This window comes from Choristoneura fumiferana, chromosome 21, assembly GCF_025370935.1.
Source record: "Choristoneura fumiferana chromosome 21, NRCan_CFum_1, whole genome shotgun sequence".
Classification (NCBI taxonomy): domain Eukaryota; kingdom Metazoa; phylum Arthropoda; class Insecta; order Lepidoptera; family Tortricidae; genus Choristoneura; species Choristoneura fumiferana.
The window spans coordinates 5,721,144-5,737,277 of NC_133492.1; the positions used below are offsets into that span (position 1 = coordinate 5,721,144).

General features: G+C 38.4%; 1 protein-coding gene across 1 annotated transcript; it reads right to left on the reverse strand.

Annotated features, from left to right (window-relative positions):
• Positions 1–2,403: 2,403 nt before the first annotated feature.
• LOC141439674 (uncharacterized) lies at positions 2,404–5,069 on the reverse strand. The gene has a single exon (XM_074104015.1). It carries the CDS (start codon positions 4,480–4,482, stop codon positions 2,440–2,442), a length of 2,043 nt encoding a protein of 680 aa, XP_073960116.1. The 5' UTR covers positions 4,483–5,069; the 3' UTR covers positions 2,404–2,439.
• Between the last annotated feature and the right edge of the window lie 11,065 nt (positions 5,070–16,134).

The window sequence follows — 16,134 nt, forward strand, 5'->3', positions numbered from 1 at the left end:
AGGTCTAAATGGGATACCTCAAGTGCCAGTAATGCGGTCTTACTCTGAAACACAACAGTACTGCTGCTCGCAATTAGCGAGCATGTTAGCAAATTGCACATGGTTACCTGCAAGTACCTGCACTGCAAGAGTATTTACTACAGTAATTGCGCTACCTTTGTTGAATTTTTTTGACAATATTGAAATTTGTAATGCGTGACTAATATAGTCCAATCATGTTGAAATTAATTACTGTTGAAAGTATTTACTAAGTTTTCGCTGACATATTTTTTCCGTAGATAATTTTATTTTTCACTTAACAAAAAAAAACATAAATATCGAATATGTGCCACACGTTATTTTTTTCTGAAAACTTTATAGTGTGACACCCTAAAGATATTTATTTTGTTATTTAACACCCAGACTAAGTAGCGGCCATGACAAATGCACCTAGTTATACCTAAACTCCAAATTTCATCAATAAACGTCTTGTAGTTGAGTAAAATGCGCGTGACATATATACGGACGGACGTATAGGACCAACCTATAAGAGTTCCGTTTTTGTAATTTTGACTATGGAACCATAGGGCTTAATAGTTTTTAGCCTCTTGGCGTCAAGAATCAAGACAAGTCTTTCAAAAAGTGCTAAAAGGCTCGAGTTCCTTGAAACACTAATCCAAATACTCATAAAATATACATGTACCTAACTCCTGAAGTAGGTACTAAGATCACATAAATAATGAAGTACCTATTTGACAAAATCTTAAGTAAACACAAACCGGTAAATAAAGAACCGACAAAATTCTTGCGAGCATCGGAACATCCGAAACATCGCCCGGTAATTAGAAAGGAAAAATTAATTCCGCCAAAGGGTTCCAAACGGGCCCCCGAGGACCCCTACAGGATGCGGACCCCCGAATAATTCGCCGGGAAAATATGCAAATGCCTGTTCGCAATGTGAAAATTAACTTTTTCATTATGAATTATGTCCTTTATGTCTTGGAAACGTCTTTGGGGAGTTTTTTTTCGAGATTTTACGGGTTTTAAGAAAAGGGTTCATATTGAATGTTATTTTGTTATGGTCCGTTTGCCGGATGAGTAGCACTTACTGTCTTTTTAGGCGGCTCGTTATCTTGAAAGTTTTTTAGGGTTCGGTAGGGCAGACCTTGGCTTATTGGTGATACTTGGTAATTCGGTGATACGCTAAACTTACAATGGTGAAATGCAAGTAATTCAAACGCTGCCAATTCGAGCCTAGACAGCAAAACTGACAGCTGCCATCAGATTTATAACAATTTGCATTTCCGTATAGTAAGGTCTGTGTCATCGAATTTTCAAGTACTCGTATTACCAAAAAGCCAAGGTTTGCCCTACTTTACATGGAACGAAAGTTGTATAAAAAATCGGTCAAATGCGAGTCGGACTAGTGCACCGAGCTAGGGTTCCCTATACAACCATTCCTATCAAATTTAATCTAAATCGCGGTTCAGTGGTGTGAGGGCGGCGAGGTAACAGACATAATTGTATCTGTCTTTCGCATTTATTAAATTGGTGTGGATACAAAAATCATGAGAATGAATATCTATGACAATGTCTTTGTCTATGTGTGTCTGTATATCTAGCACAAATCTAGCAAAACGTCCGAATATCATTCATCCCCGGAAATAGCTTAGTTTTTTTATTGAAATATTTGCAAAACAAACATAATATCTTTAGTTTGCTTTTCAATTTCTACAGAACCTTCAGTCGGTTCTTATTTTTTTTCAAAGAAGGGGTGTTTTGTTTGCATGGGCATTCAGTTACTTCTTAATATCCAAATAAAGCCGATGTCTTTTTTACGATTCAAAAGTTTTCCATAATTATGCGAAGTAAATGTCAAACCAGATACTAAATCACTATAAGGCATTAAGACCATGTATTTATCACTTGTGACATTCCCTACCCAAGTTATCCTGACATTTGAATGAAGAACAAACCCCCATAAACCAATCCTAACGACCGATCAACGTATCATCCATTCACCCATTCACTCATTCGTTCACATGCTCTGACTCACCGAGCTCATTGTTTTGCATTAGCAATTATGTAGGTATCGGTAAATTACAATACGAATGTATTGGTGGCCAGACGTCTCAATTTGTAAATAGGTACGTGGGCGGAGGGTGTTCCACAGTGAACGTAATTTCCAAGGATTCAGAAAGTTTTACATTTTAAAGAACTGTAAAATTTGAAGGGCATTTCTGTTTCTCACATATTTTTTATCTTAAAATTTAAGTCCGATTGAGAATTTTGCTTTTTACTGTCATCTATGGTCAGTTTTACGAGTATGTTGGGTAATCCGGTAGAAAGAGATATATTTGAGTTTTTTTTTTCCTTATTATTTTTATTATTGAGTTATAACACATATACAAAATTTAAAAAAATAAAACTACTATCTAATCTACTTACTATTTACAAAACTTATACTAAATAGAAAATGTCTTCAAGGCTGCTGCTTTGGGGGGCCGTTCCTAGGAGGCTGGCAGCATTACCTCTCTGGATAGCTAGGCTGATGCGTTGTGCAAGGTAAGCACCAGCCCGCCGATCCCTTGAGGTATCTACCAGCCGAGAAGATATCTGGCGGAAGAGCTGTTTTGCCTCTGGCCCCCAAGGCCCCAGAGTTTCTACACCAAAAGGCGTAAATATACAAGCCTCACCAAGGGCTGCGTATTTACGCCGTTTGTTGCTCTCAGCGGAGGCCGCCGCTGCACCCGCCTGGCCAGATGTCGCATGGATATGAGAGGGTGCCAACGTGTCGACGCACGTGGCATCCCATACTAGCGGTCTGCCACGACTCCACGGAATGAGGGTCATTCCGTCAGGTCGCTTGCCGTCGTCACGAGACATACCCGTTGGTTCAAGTATGGCCGGAACGTTGACTGTAACGAGCGCCCGACGGATGATGTCATTGATACTGGCATGGCGGGAGAAGCGGCCAGCACTGCGCTGGCAAGAAAGGCCATGATGGCCATACTGATCGACCCTGACACCACATTTGCATTGGTGCGACTCGTTCGTTTTAAGGCCGAGTCTAAGACAAATGGCCAGACAAAGGGTTGTGTGATCTAAAACTGTCCCAATGTTCATCGAGGGAAGTGCTTGCAGCCAGTACCCTGACTCAGGTTCGCCCGCTGCCAAAAGACGAGCGCGGTCTGTACTGTTCGGTGAGGTCTCTAAAAGCTGTTTTTGTTTGCTGCTGCAAATCGGCTCGTCCCAGGCTCTTTGTATTTTATGAGAGAGAGGGCAAGGAATATCTCCATTGGGAGAAGTATTGGACCATGCCGCCCTGGCCTCGGCTAAGTGCGTGACCTCAACATCACCAAGTGACGGGTTAATGATTTTTCCAAAAAGGTCACGTGTACTGTAGCCAGAGGACAGAAAGGCCGGTAGAGCAACACTAGAAATGCTTCTTACTCCTAGGCCACCAAAACGGATCGGGAGGGTGGCTTGAGTCCAGCTCCGTTCATCAAAAGAGCAATTTAGAATTTCCGAAAGGGTTTTACGAATTAGTTCATCCAAAGGTTTTAATTTTGATTCATGTTGCCAAAAAGGGCAGCAGCGGAGAAAATACATGAATTTTGGAACAAAAAGACAATAACGCGTTATAACAAGGGCCATGTGGGGATTTATCAGGCGAAGGCGGCTGCAGGTATCAGAATACTTTTGGAAATGTACATCCAGAAAAATAGGTATTGCTTCAGGTAAGACTGGGCTCCCTAGGAGGTGGAGGGACTCGCTGGTAAGAATTTTTATGTTTGGGGCGACGGTGTTAAATTTTGAAATAATCTCATTTTTTAAAGGTTCTGGTACCGATTGGGCAACAAAAAGCTCACACTTGGAAAAATTCAGCTCAAGGCCGATTTTTTGGAAATTTTGAATAAGGTTCTGGAGATCTATTAAAACTTGTTCCGCCTCACCTCCGAGGGTCCCGTCATCTAAATACCACATGTTAAATTTTGAAATAAGTTGTGAAATTATAGGTTGTATTGCCAGACTAAAAATTGCCGGTCCGAGAGGGTCGCCCTGCTGACATCCAGCAGCTGAATGGAGGAGGTGTTTCCTAAAAATTAATTTAGAAGTAGAAGCGTAAGATTGCCACATGTAGCCGTAGATTCCGGGAATTTTTTCTTTAACTTGGGTTAAAAAAGCGGCCCTGTCAACCGCATTAAAGGCGTTCTTAACATCGACCTTTAACAGCACCTGACCACCGCCGAGCTCCAAAAAAGTGCGTGCCGCGTGAACAGCCGCTTCGCAGCCGCCTTTACTACCGAACCCAAGCTGAATCGGCTGGAACAAATCCGTCAGATCAGGTAGAGCGTGTCTGCAACAGATCTTAGATACGATGCGGCGGATAGTGTTCCCTACAGCTATGGGTCTAATTCCTCCATCTTTCTTCACTAGAGCACACAAGTTGGCCCCGTAGAGTATGTCAGTGATTTCAGGGCACACTCTTCCAGATAACATTAAATTTACCAATCGTACTATGTCTTGTAAAAGTGTCTGGCCGGTGTCTCCAACCGCACCATATGTAAGGTCTTTAAAGTGCTGTGGTGTCAGACCATCCAAACCGCCGGCGGAACCATTTCGAAAGGATAAAATTGTAGCCAGCACTTCGTCAACGTTTGATTCTAGGGTGCGGTCTGAAGGAAGGGGAGAATCCGGTAGCTGAGCTGAGAGGACTGCAGGTGGATGCTTAGACTGAAGAGCAAGAAGGGTTTCCGATGAATCTGGGGCGATGGCATCATTGGAGAAGAGAAGCTGTGCGGCACCTTTGATATCGCCATCACTAACTTTACTCTCCACCTTTCGGGCCACGTTATGGTGACCGGGAACAATATCAGATTGTTGTGGCGTGGGTGGTAAACCATTAGAAAAACAATTATTTTTGATTTTTTGAGTGAGTGAAACAGATCTTGATTTCTTGTCAGCATGCAGGGTCCGATAGGAGAAAGTAAATAAACGTTCCCAACTTTCCTTGTTATTATTGTCAATTACAGAAGTAATAAATTGAGACAGTGAATTAGCCACAGAGGTGCGCGCACCACGAGGAATTCTCTTAACCAGAGGGAAGTTATTTTTTAAATTACTGATTGTCTCCCAAAAGGGTGACGCTTGATCGAGTGCGTCTGGAGCAGGTCCGGTATCGGCTGACTTATGGACCCTTGTTGTGTGGATTTTAAGGCCAACCTCTCCTTTGAAATACTTAGGCTTGGGGCATAAAGGACACTGCACCAAATTCAAAGAGACGACGCTAGGCGGTTGTAGTTGGTGAGCACTCGCGGACGGGCCGGCTGTCTGGGACATAGAACCACTCATAACATATTTTTCCGCGTTGTATACGAATATTTTTGATGTAAATATCCCTATTATTTTCTATTATTTTATAAAAACATTTCTGTTGAAAATTTGTTATGACATTTTCCTTTGACACGTGTCAATCTTTTTTGAGTTGGAATTATTAGGCTGAAAAATACTATGCGAGTTGCATAATGAAACCCAATTGTTTTCAAACATATATACAAATACATACGTAATATATGTATGTAAATCGTTATTGTAGAAAAATAAAGAAATAAATAAAATTGACAACCGTTGAGCTACCTGTACCGAGATGAACTTATTCCTTTAATGGCACCAGTTAGCCTTTAAATGGATGGAGAGTTAGAGACTAACATAGAGTGAGTTTAAAATTCAGAAAGTGTAAAGGCTACAAAATAATTCTTTACTAAGTACAATACATGAACTGGTAAGAATATATTTAAATACGTCTAGTGAAAATATAGCTTACAACATTAGAGAAACTTTAAAGTCAATGTGTCAATCAACCTTATTTTCTGTTTTGATACAGGAACTTTCTTAAAATGGTAAAATGGTTCTTGGTCAACTATACAAAAATCTTTTTTTTCTCAAAATACACTCCATTATTTGACCAGTCATGAAATAAGACACCTTACAATACAAACCTTAGATAAGTGTTTTTTCGGAATAAAAGTGGAAAATTTATTTAAGAATATAAACTTATAGAAAATACAATCATATACCTAAGAGCTAAATACTACTAAATAATAAATCTACTAGCTAACTTAAATAATATTTTTATATTATAAGAAAAGAATAATAAAGATAAGTGTTTTTCGGAATGGGTCTTCAGAAAATTAAATTTCGTAACTATCTTTAATTTTAATTATCAGAACCACTGTAGCGTACACCATACGCACTTTCTCGAATGCTTCATAATCATAACCGAGCGACACTCCCCTGAAATCGTTCATTCAATTTACGATGTAGAAGCGATGAGTGAATGAATGAACGATTGAGTTGTTAGCACTTAGCGATCCCGAGATTTGTTTGTGGATTGTGTTGATGGTAATTATGTAGCAGTGTGGTTTAAATGCGGCTACGTTTACAAAAGTTGGTAGGTAAGTATTACCTATGTGATTTATTCTTTGTTCAATTGAATGTCGGCAATTGTAACTTAATTATGAAGATAGTTTTACTAGATTTTTTTTTAAAGCAAGTAAGAAACAATTTAATATTGAAACAACAAAAATTAAAACAAAAACTGAAGAAAAATAAATGTCCGAAAATGGTCTCAACTCAGAATATTGCCGGCATTACAGCCGACGCTGGTTTAAAAAATAATAATAAATATCATGGGACACTTGACACCAATTGACCTAGTCCCAAACTAAGCAAGACCCGAGAAAAAACATTCGTATTATTCATACAAATAACTCGTATTATTCATAAAAATACTTCGGCCTCGGCCGAGAATCGAACCCGGGACCTCAAGCTTCGTAGTCAGGTTCTACAGTAGGTAAACCTTAAAAACATTCAACAAATCAACATAAAACTTTTTTGAAACAAACCTTATGTAATCTGACTCAAATATTATAGGTATTTGAACCGAAACGAAGTTAGCGTTTCACTTTCGCAAAATTGACGTAAGAATACGCTAAGACGTCGATGAGTTGATGACAAGTAGGTACGAATATATAGCTTTCTATGGCAGGCTGAAAAAAAACTTTGTCTTCATAATCGAAGTGATACTTCACGTTTACAAGTTGTTGCCGTTCGCAAGACCGGCAGATTGCTGATTTAGCTTTAGCACCATTTACATGCATATTTTATATTACATATAATTTTCTCCATGTTTTCCAAGAATACTTAAATATTTTCTTTCTTTCCCTCTTTCCAATTAAATGACAACCAGTTTGTTTGTTTTATTAGACAAAACACACGCTTTGCTAACAAGTTTGTAACTTTTATGAATAAGGAAATGAAACTGTACAGTAAATATTGGAAACAGTTTACGGGAGTATCCCGTGAAGCGGAAACGCCAATATTGTTCCATTTAAACTTATTTGTTCGCGACCCTTGCGAGAGAACGCTTCAGTTGTAAGCCACAACATTCAGCTACGAACTTATACAGAGGAGCCTTTTAGGGTTTCGTTCCTCAAAGGGAAAAACCGGCCAAGAGCGTGTCGGACACGCCCGAAATAGGGTTTCGTAGCCATTACGAAAAAATAAAGTAATATTTTTCTAAGAATTTCGTATTTTGTACGGAATTTTCCAAGTTTAGGTAATTTTATTAGTAGTTTAAGAGTAAATAGTAGCCTAAGGTACTACTTACTCTTAAACTACTAATAATTCTCAAGAAAACTTAACCGTTATAGTTTTCCTTGTAAGTTTGATATATTATTATTACTTACTACCATCCTGAATATTTAGAATTTGTTCACCAACCGGTTTAGATTTTCGCTCGATTTTAATGAAAATTTGTACTTTAAAGTTACATATTTTGCAAACATATCACTGAATCGAAAAATTGTTTTAGCAACCCCCTAATCCAACGATACCCCACACTACAAGGTTGGATGAGAAAAAAAACATCCTCACTTTACGTCTATGGGAGGTACTCTAAAAATTGTTTTTGAATTTTTTATTGTACCATTTTGTCGGCATAGTTTACATATATATTCGTGCAAAATTACGGCTTTCTAGCATTAATAGTCCCTGAGCAAAGCCGCGGACGGACAGAAGGACATGGCGAAACTATAAGGGTTCCGTTTTCGCCATTTTGCCTGCGGAAACCTTTTGGACACCCGTAGGATCAGTTATCCGTCTCTCTACTTGAAACCTGTCTGTCATGACACTTTTTCTCAAGAATTCATTGGAAATGTTTTAGGGCTATATATATGTTCTCTGCGACTCTTAAAAATAAAGTTACTAGATAAACGTCATCAAAAACATAACTCTCCTTCGGGTCGTCGGGTAAAAAGTACATCAAACCTAGTACGGTCAGCATCAAAAGTAGCTGGATACTTTTTTACTCTGTCACATTAAAACATTTGTCAATCTTGTGTGACGCTAAGTACGAGTACAAAAGTAGCCAGCTACTTTTGATGCTGACTGTACCATCATCGTACGTAATTCACGATGCCATTAATCTATTAAATTTATCAAGAAGGAATGCTACACATTCAGCACAAGTAAAAGAGAAATTCAGGAAAATATTGCAGTGCAAAGAATATTTCGTTTTTCATAAAATAATATTATTATGTAATTACAAATTTACTCACAACACAAAAAAAAATAAGGCACGGTACCCTAAAATGTAAACTATAGATCAACTATTCTCTTCCTGATAGTTAATTAATTACACTTCATACCAAATTTAAACCTAAAATAATATACGTCCGGCAAAGGCAAATGTCAAAGTTTTTTTTTTAATATGGCTCTGGCCATTGGAGGTAAATTTTGCCAGTGTCTAGTAGGTTTTGCCGTTGTAAGGTAAAAAAGTTCTAGAAAACGAAATATGAGAAGTAATGGTAGATGAACGATGATAGCGCCTATCAAATGTCAAAGTTTCATAAGTACAAAATATTACAATACAGATAACGAATGTTAAGGCAGATAACAAAAAAATAATAAACTAAGAGTGTCGACGCAGAAGAGGGTTAAAACCTTGTCTCATCTGTTACTTACACTACTAATATTTTAATTCAGCAAGATCATCATCATCATCATGTCAGTTGAAAGACGTCCACTGCTGGACATAGGCCTTCCCCAAGGCTCTCCACTCAGACTGGTTTTGTGCTTTCCGCATCCAAAGAGATCCCGCGATCTTAACCAGGTCATTTGAGGAAGTCACTCAGAGGGCTATGGAGAGGTCTATGCTCGGGGTTTCTCTGCGGGATAGAATCAAAAATGATGATATCCGCAGTAGAACTAAGGTTACCGACATAGCCCGAAGAATTGCGAAACTGAAGTGGCACAGGGCGGGGCACTTTGCTCGCAGGACTGATGGCCGATGGGGTCAGAAGGTTCTCGAATGGCGTCCGCGGACCGGGAGACGAGCTGTCGGTGGGCCTCCAACAAGATGGAGCGACGACCTGGTTAAGATCAGTTAGATGCCTTTACAGTATTTTAGTAGTTCCGTGTTAACAATAAATTTGGAAAATAGTAATTTCGGCTTGACGCATAGTATTAGCGGAAGCTCGCTGACCGGAAGTAAGGCGGCGGACCCTTCACGGGCGTGATTGGTTTTAACCTGAAACTTATATGATTTTACTATGTTATAAGAAAACATTGTTTAAAAATATGTTCAATGTCTAAGATTGCAGCTACGTAAGTAAGCTTTTGATAAAATCCAACAGTTTATACTGTAATGTAAGTAGACTGCAAATAACTCTTTTAAGTAATTCATCATCATCCCATCCTATATACGTCCCACTGCTGGGCACAGGCCTCCTCTCAGAATGAAAGTGCTTGGGCCGTAGTTCCCACTTTTAAGTAATTAATGTCTTTAAAACAACCCTTCTTATCGGTCAGCCGTCGTCACTATTTGTACCATTTTTGACTTAGGTTCTATAATATATTAGCATAACATAGTAGATGTAATCAACCCTACACCTATCACAGACTCGTTCTTACCCAACTTAAAAATACAAGGCTTCTAAAGGCCGCAGCCCACCCGCACGAGACCTGCATAATACATACTCCCGCGGGACGGTGGACGGCGGCCCTAACTTTTCTTATTAGTAGTAAAATAGCGCATCTTTATTTCAGTCCCTCGTTAGGCTTATGGGAACTTGTTTGCGGCTGTTATTTAATTAGTGGTTTTAGGGGAGAATTAGGAGGATGATTTTTAAAGAGAAAGTTGTGAAAAGTTCTTATTAGGTTTTTGTAACTCAAAGTTAGATTAAAATTTTATTAAGGTAAATGCATACGTTTCTGCGGCGGATTTATTTTCACGACTACATTTACAAAAATTTAATACACATGTTGTGTTTTTTAAATAAAGATTGATAAACATATTTTTTTTATTCGACTGGATGGCAAACGAGCAAGTGGGTCTCCTGATGGTAAGAGATCACCACCGCCCATAGACAACTGCAACACCAGGGGGATTGCAGATGCGTTGCCAACCTAGAGGCCTAAGATGGGATACCTCAAGTGCCAGTATGTTTATAATTACTGTCTTTTTCATTCTTTTTAGCTTTTGTTATTCTGGTTGTTTTTTTTCTTTATATATATGTATAAATAAATAAATATAAACATAATATTTACTTATCATGGGACACTTGACACCAATTGACCTAGTCCCAAACTAAGCAAAGATTGTACTATGGATACTAGGCAACGGATAAACATACTTATCTAGATAAATACATACTTATTACATATTAAACATCCAAGACCCGAGAACAAACATTCATTTTGGCCATCCGGTCGTCTAAGGTACTTATGTTATTTATTTTTGTAAAGATAATTCAATGAAAATCAAAATAAAACTCAGAACATGAAACAATGACCTTTAGAAGTTTCTTTAATTCATAAGCCACTATGGAACCATGTCACAGTACACGTTAACAAGGAAAATTGTAATGACTTTTCCTTTGAAAAGGTTCCATAATAAAATTGACATTTCTGACTCATTTTAAGTTAAGTACAAATTTATTTTGTCTTAAACGCGAAGTATGTTTTGTTTGATAGCAAAGACTAATCTGAACGTGACTGATGAGTTTTTTTTTAATAGTCCGGTTGCATTAAAATTACAAACCCTGTAATTTTCACATATTTATATATGAGATTCCCGAAAGTCTCAGTGCAACCCTGTAAGTTATCGTGAGCTTAGCAAGTCTTTATGAACAACGAGGTTTGACACTATTTTTACAACTAGCAATTTTTCTTCAAACTAGTTTAAATATTAACATCGGGTCAGAGTGGAGCAAGTGTAGTGATATCCCTGGAGTGGCTCGCGGTGTAGTGAGGCCATGCGTCTTGTCTACCGGACTTAGAACTAGGATCGAGGGCACTTGATACTTCCATCATTTTGATTGCCTATTTCACCACTCACTGATATAAATATCCTCATAATCATACTCATTTTTTGGTAACTAGCCGTTACCCGCGACTCCGTCCGCGCAGAATCCCTTTATTTCTATACCGCGGGAACTACGCAATTTTCCGGGAGGACTCAAGCTATCTGTATAGAGAATTTAATCTAAATCGGTTCAGTGGTTTGGACGTGATGAAGTCAATAGTAAATGTATGCTTTAGAAAGCACTTATTTGAGTAGTCTTTATGGAGTCGAAGAAATTGTGTTTACAAGTTATTGTGATATCGTCTCTTTTTGGGGTGTTGTGTGCTAATGTCTGTCTATTTGTCTGTGGAAAACTCTCAACGGATGGACCAATTTCGATGCGGTTTTTTAAAGCGAGTTTCCTTGCAGTTGTTTTTAGCTATGTTCGATAAACTGGTTGACCTGGTTTGACCTTTTTGAGATTTTGAACTTTGAAATGACAATGTCAGGGGTTTTCCAATTTTTTTAAGTTGGTCAGGTCATTAAGTTTCAGTAATATTTTGTCTTCAAGTCTCAAGACCTCTACAGCCAGCTATAGGTACCACAGTCGACCATTAGGGAAATCTGGGCAACGAATACTGTTTAATTTATGCCCGTGAATATTCTTAAACTATCGGCTTTGTGGTCACTCGGAGGCCTAATTTACGCAGCTGCCGGATCGGCATGGTCCCATGGGGTCGTTGAGTATTTATTGGGAAATAGGAGCAGCGAAAGAATGGATTATATTATCCATCGGTCCTCAGATATCGTAGTAATTAACCTCTTTTTATACAAAGATACAGACTTGCTCATCACATCAACATTGTGGGTAGAGTGGGATAGATTTTAGATGAAATTGGTTAAATAATTACCTAATTATTATAATATTTTTATTTGAAAATATGCTCCACCTGAAGTAATTCGTTTTGAGCCTACCTTAATATGTTTTGGTTTTAATTTAGAATTTATTCCTTTACTATGCAATTTTCCGGCATAAAATTATCCTATGTCCCTCCTTGGAACTCAAACTCCTATAGCTACTGAATTTCATCTAAATTGGTTCAGTGATTAAGACGTGATGAGGTAACAAACCAATTAAAAACAACAGACTTACAAACTTTCGCATTTATAATAGGTATTATTGGGAAGTAGGATTGCGTATTTATTTTACACCAATGTATAATAGGCAAAATTTAATTCGTAAGTGTCCATGACTGGTGGTTAATCACTTACCATCAGGACCGCATATTGGTGTGGCTTTAGTTTAAAAATTAAGCCGTGCCGAAGGTAAAAGCCAAATAAAAGGAAAGAAGGAAGATAAAAGGTTAAGCGTGGTGTCCTAGTGGTTTGACCTATCGCCTCTCAAAACAGGGGTCGTGGGTTCAAACCCGGCTCGCACCTCTGAGTTTTTCGAAATTCATGTGCGGAATTACATTTTAAAAGATTTACCACCGAGCTTGCGTGAGGAAACATGCGTAAAACCTGCACAACTGCGAGCACAATGTGCGTGTGAATTCCAATCCGCACTGGGCCCGCGTGGGAACTATGGCCCAAGCCCTCTGCTCTGAAGGAGGCCTGTGCCCAGCATGGACGTATATAGGCTGGCTGGATGGATGATGAGTTTAAAAAATATTTGATCAACTAACGTTATCGGCAGATAGTAAAAGATTGACCCTAAATATAAAAAATTGGTAGCTCTTTAAATAAGAACCAAAATGCTTTATTTAACATACCTGTTACAACGACACCATCCTTAACCATATTCATTATCACAAATTTACACATTACAGCCACAACTCACGGGCCGAGCGGCATAAAAAGCCAATTTCCCGCAAAAAGTGGCATAAAAAGCCAAAGTCTAAAATACGAGGCATCGTAATATCAATTTGGAGCTCATACATATATTCATAGCGTGTCGGTAGGTCATATAATTTATATGGTGAGAGAAAACATCGCATTCATGAACGATTTGGCCGGCGTATATTCACGCTAGGTAGGGGTGGCTAGAGGTATTATGCATGCGCTACCGATGCCACTCCTGGGGGCAGTTACTTATGCCGTGGCATCTTTTTAACCTCCCCGTATATTTTAGGAAGGGTTGAGAGTTGTATGGATGAGGAAATATTGAGGAGTTATGCGCGGTCGACGATTTTTGAGCGGAGCGGGTTTCCCGACCATTTCTGTGCGATTCTTCTGAGTCATCATCATCATATTTATCTGCCGTAGGCCGTCCACTGATGGATATATGTTTCCCCCATTCATGAGGACGGGGTAGTATGCAGGCTCCCAACAGTGCATGCTTCTCTCGATCTTTTGTTTCTTTCTCATTCCTTGCCGGCAATTTTGAGCAGATGATCGGTCCATTGTACGAGTGGTTTCCCGACATAATTTATTAAGATCTTTTCATGACAATTAAAGTACTTATATGAAACTTAATGCATACTACTCCAAAATTTAATATCATTTATATTCTAAATCAAAATGCATGAGTGACAACTGAGGTGACAACCCTAGTCCACGACTCTATGTTCAGGCGTAGATTTTAGCCACTCGTTATTGCCAGCGACACCCATGACGCATGCCGTAAGCAAGCAGTATATCTAGGGTTGTCACCTCTAGTGGCTGCCATAATTATATTAACATACCGTATGCTCGGTATATGACAGTTGAGTTGTTTATGCCCTGGAAGGTATGGAAGATTTATATTGTGAATGTTTCGGTGTATAGATATATGTTTTTTAGAATTAGCGAAAGCTTTTCGCCACGACAGGTTCCAATTATAAGGGTTCTGTTCGTTCGAGTGAAATAAGTTTTTGTACAAGCTTATTTGCTGATTGTACTCGCATTGTCGTCTAACCGACCATTGAAGAATTTAGGTTATTTAGGTTAGCTAAAGTTTGCAATAAAAAGAGAATCATTATTTAAGATCACTCGTTTTAATTTTCTATGCCAAATTTCTTACGGTGGATTCTTCTAGGCAATTTCTGATTGATTAGTGAACAAACAAGTTTGATGACTTTAATGATTTTATTATAATTGTACGGTCAGCATCAAAAGTAGCTGCATACTTTGTACTTTGTCTTTTTACAGAAACATACTTAACACCATACAAATTTGACAAATTTAATGACTTAAAACTACTAAGTAAAAAAGTGATCCGCTACTTTTGATACTGACTGTATAATCCTGTTCAAATAATCAGTACCTATATGTTTCCCGAAACTTTGTCTGTGTCTCGTGGAAATTGAACTCTTAGCTTCTTTGCGGTTACAGATTTACAGAAACGTTTAGGATTAATATAACCAAGTCATGCGGTTCGTGACTCCACCTGGACCCAGGGACTAGATCTGGGATAACATTAGGTGCCTAGATATTTTTCTAAACCCATTGATTTTTAATAAAACTAATATTTTTCTTCGACAAAAGAGGTGAATTGATTTTGTCATTTGATTAAAGTTATTTACAATATTAATAAGTTTTAAGTTTCATTTCTGAAAAAATAAGAAATTAAAATAAGATGACCGTTACACCTCTCTGGCTACAAAGCTGGATCTACCTTTTTAAAATAACTTTAATAATTTCCAAACTCCACTTTTTTAACTCCAACTCCTTTTTCTAAGTGTAAAAAACAACAGAAGAACATCATAGACCAATTTTCACCGAAAATATAATCCAAATTTACATTTTTAAATGCAAACGGAACGGTTTGGTAATTGCAGTGCCCGCGGGCCGCCATTGATAGCCACTGGCCTTTGACGTGGACAAACTCGGGCCCGCTCACTAAGTCAATATTAACCCGTGCTTATTGAAAACTGGGATTAATTGCAGATATTTTTAAGAAATTACTCATTAATTTTGCTTTAAAGTTCTGGTCGATGGTTAAATGGTTAGGATGCGATGGGTTTTACCTTTTTTGGCGATTTAAACATAGAATCCAATTTGTGAGATAGAGAAATAGTAGATGCCCATTATATCACTTAATAGTTCGTTTAATTTATGTCCACAGCACCTCTACTCAACAGAATGAGAGGGCTTAAATTGGCCCGTGGTTCCCACCCACACGGGCCCAGTGTGGGTTGGGAACTTCGCACACGCCATTGAATGCTTCGCTGGTTTGTGCAGGTTTCCTCACGACGTAATACTTCACCGTACCTACAGCCCTCTAGCCATGTTGCTGCTTGTTAATAGTTGCTTTTGAAGAATGTCTGTGAGCACATCCTCATAGTGTCTTAAAGACTGCTGTCTGCTCGCGTCAACCTGTAGGATGTTTACTGTTCTTGGCCGCGCGAGCATCGGAATACGAATACGGTCGGACCAACTGAATCGTGGTCCTCTTTGGAAGTTATTACAGAAAAAATCATATTGACATCACATTCCTTTAAAAAGACATTCGTTATCAAACTTATTATGAGAACGTTCTACGCTCTGTGAGATTCAAATGATTCGATAGTACCTACATTTACCAAGTGGTTGATATTAACATCGCTATATCCCTCTTGGCAGAATATTGACAAGGTTCTACTGCTCGCAAAACTGTACAACTGTGTAAGTACTTATCGGAGACTTCCTGCAAAGTAAATGAAGTCCATATATCACGGCTGCAACTGCCGGTCGCTGCAGGAAGGTTTGGTTTCCGGCTCTTGTTTAATTATATTCGTGTACCTGTAAGTGGGTTAACCGATTAAAAATCATGCTTGTAAGTTTAGACTTTTTAAACAAAGCAATTTACTTAAAAGGTTAAAAGAAAGAAGATATTACTAATTCTATTG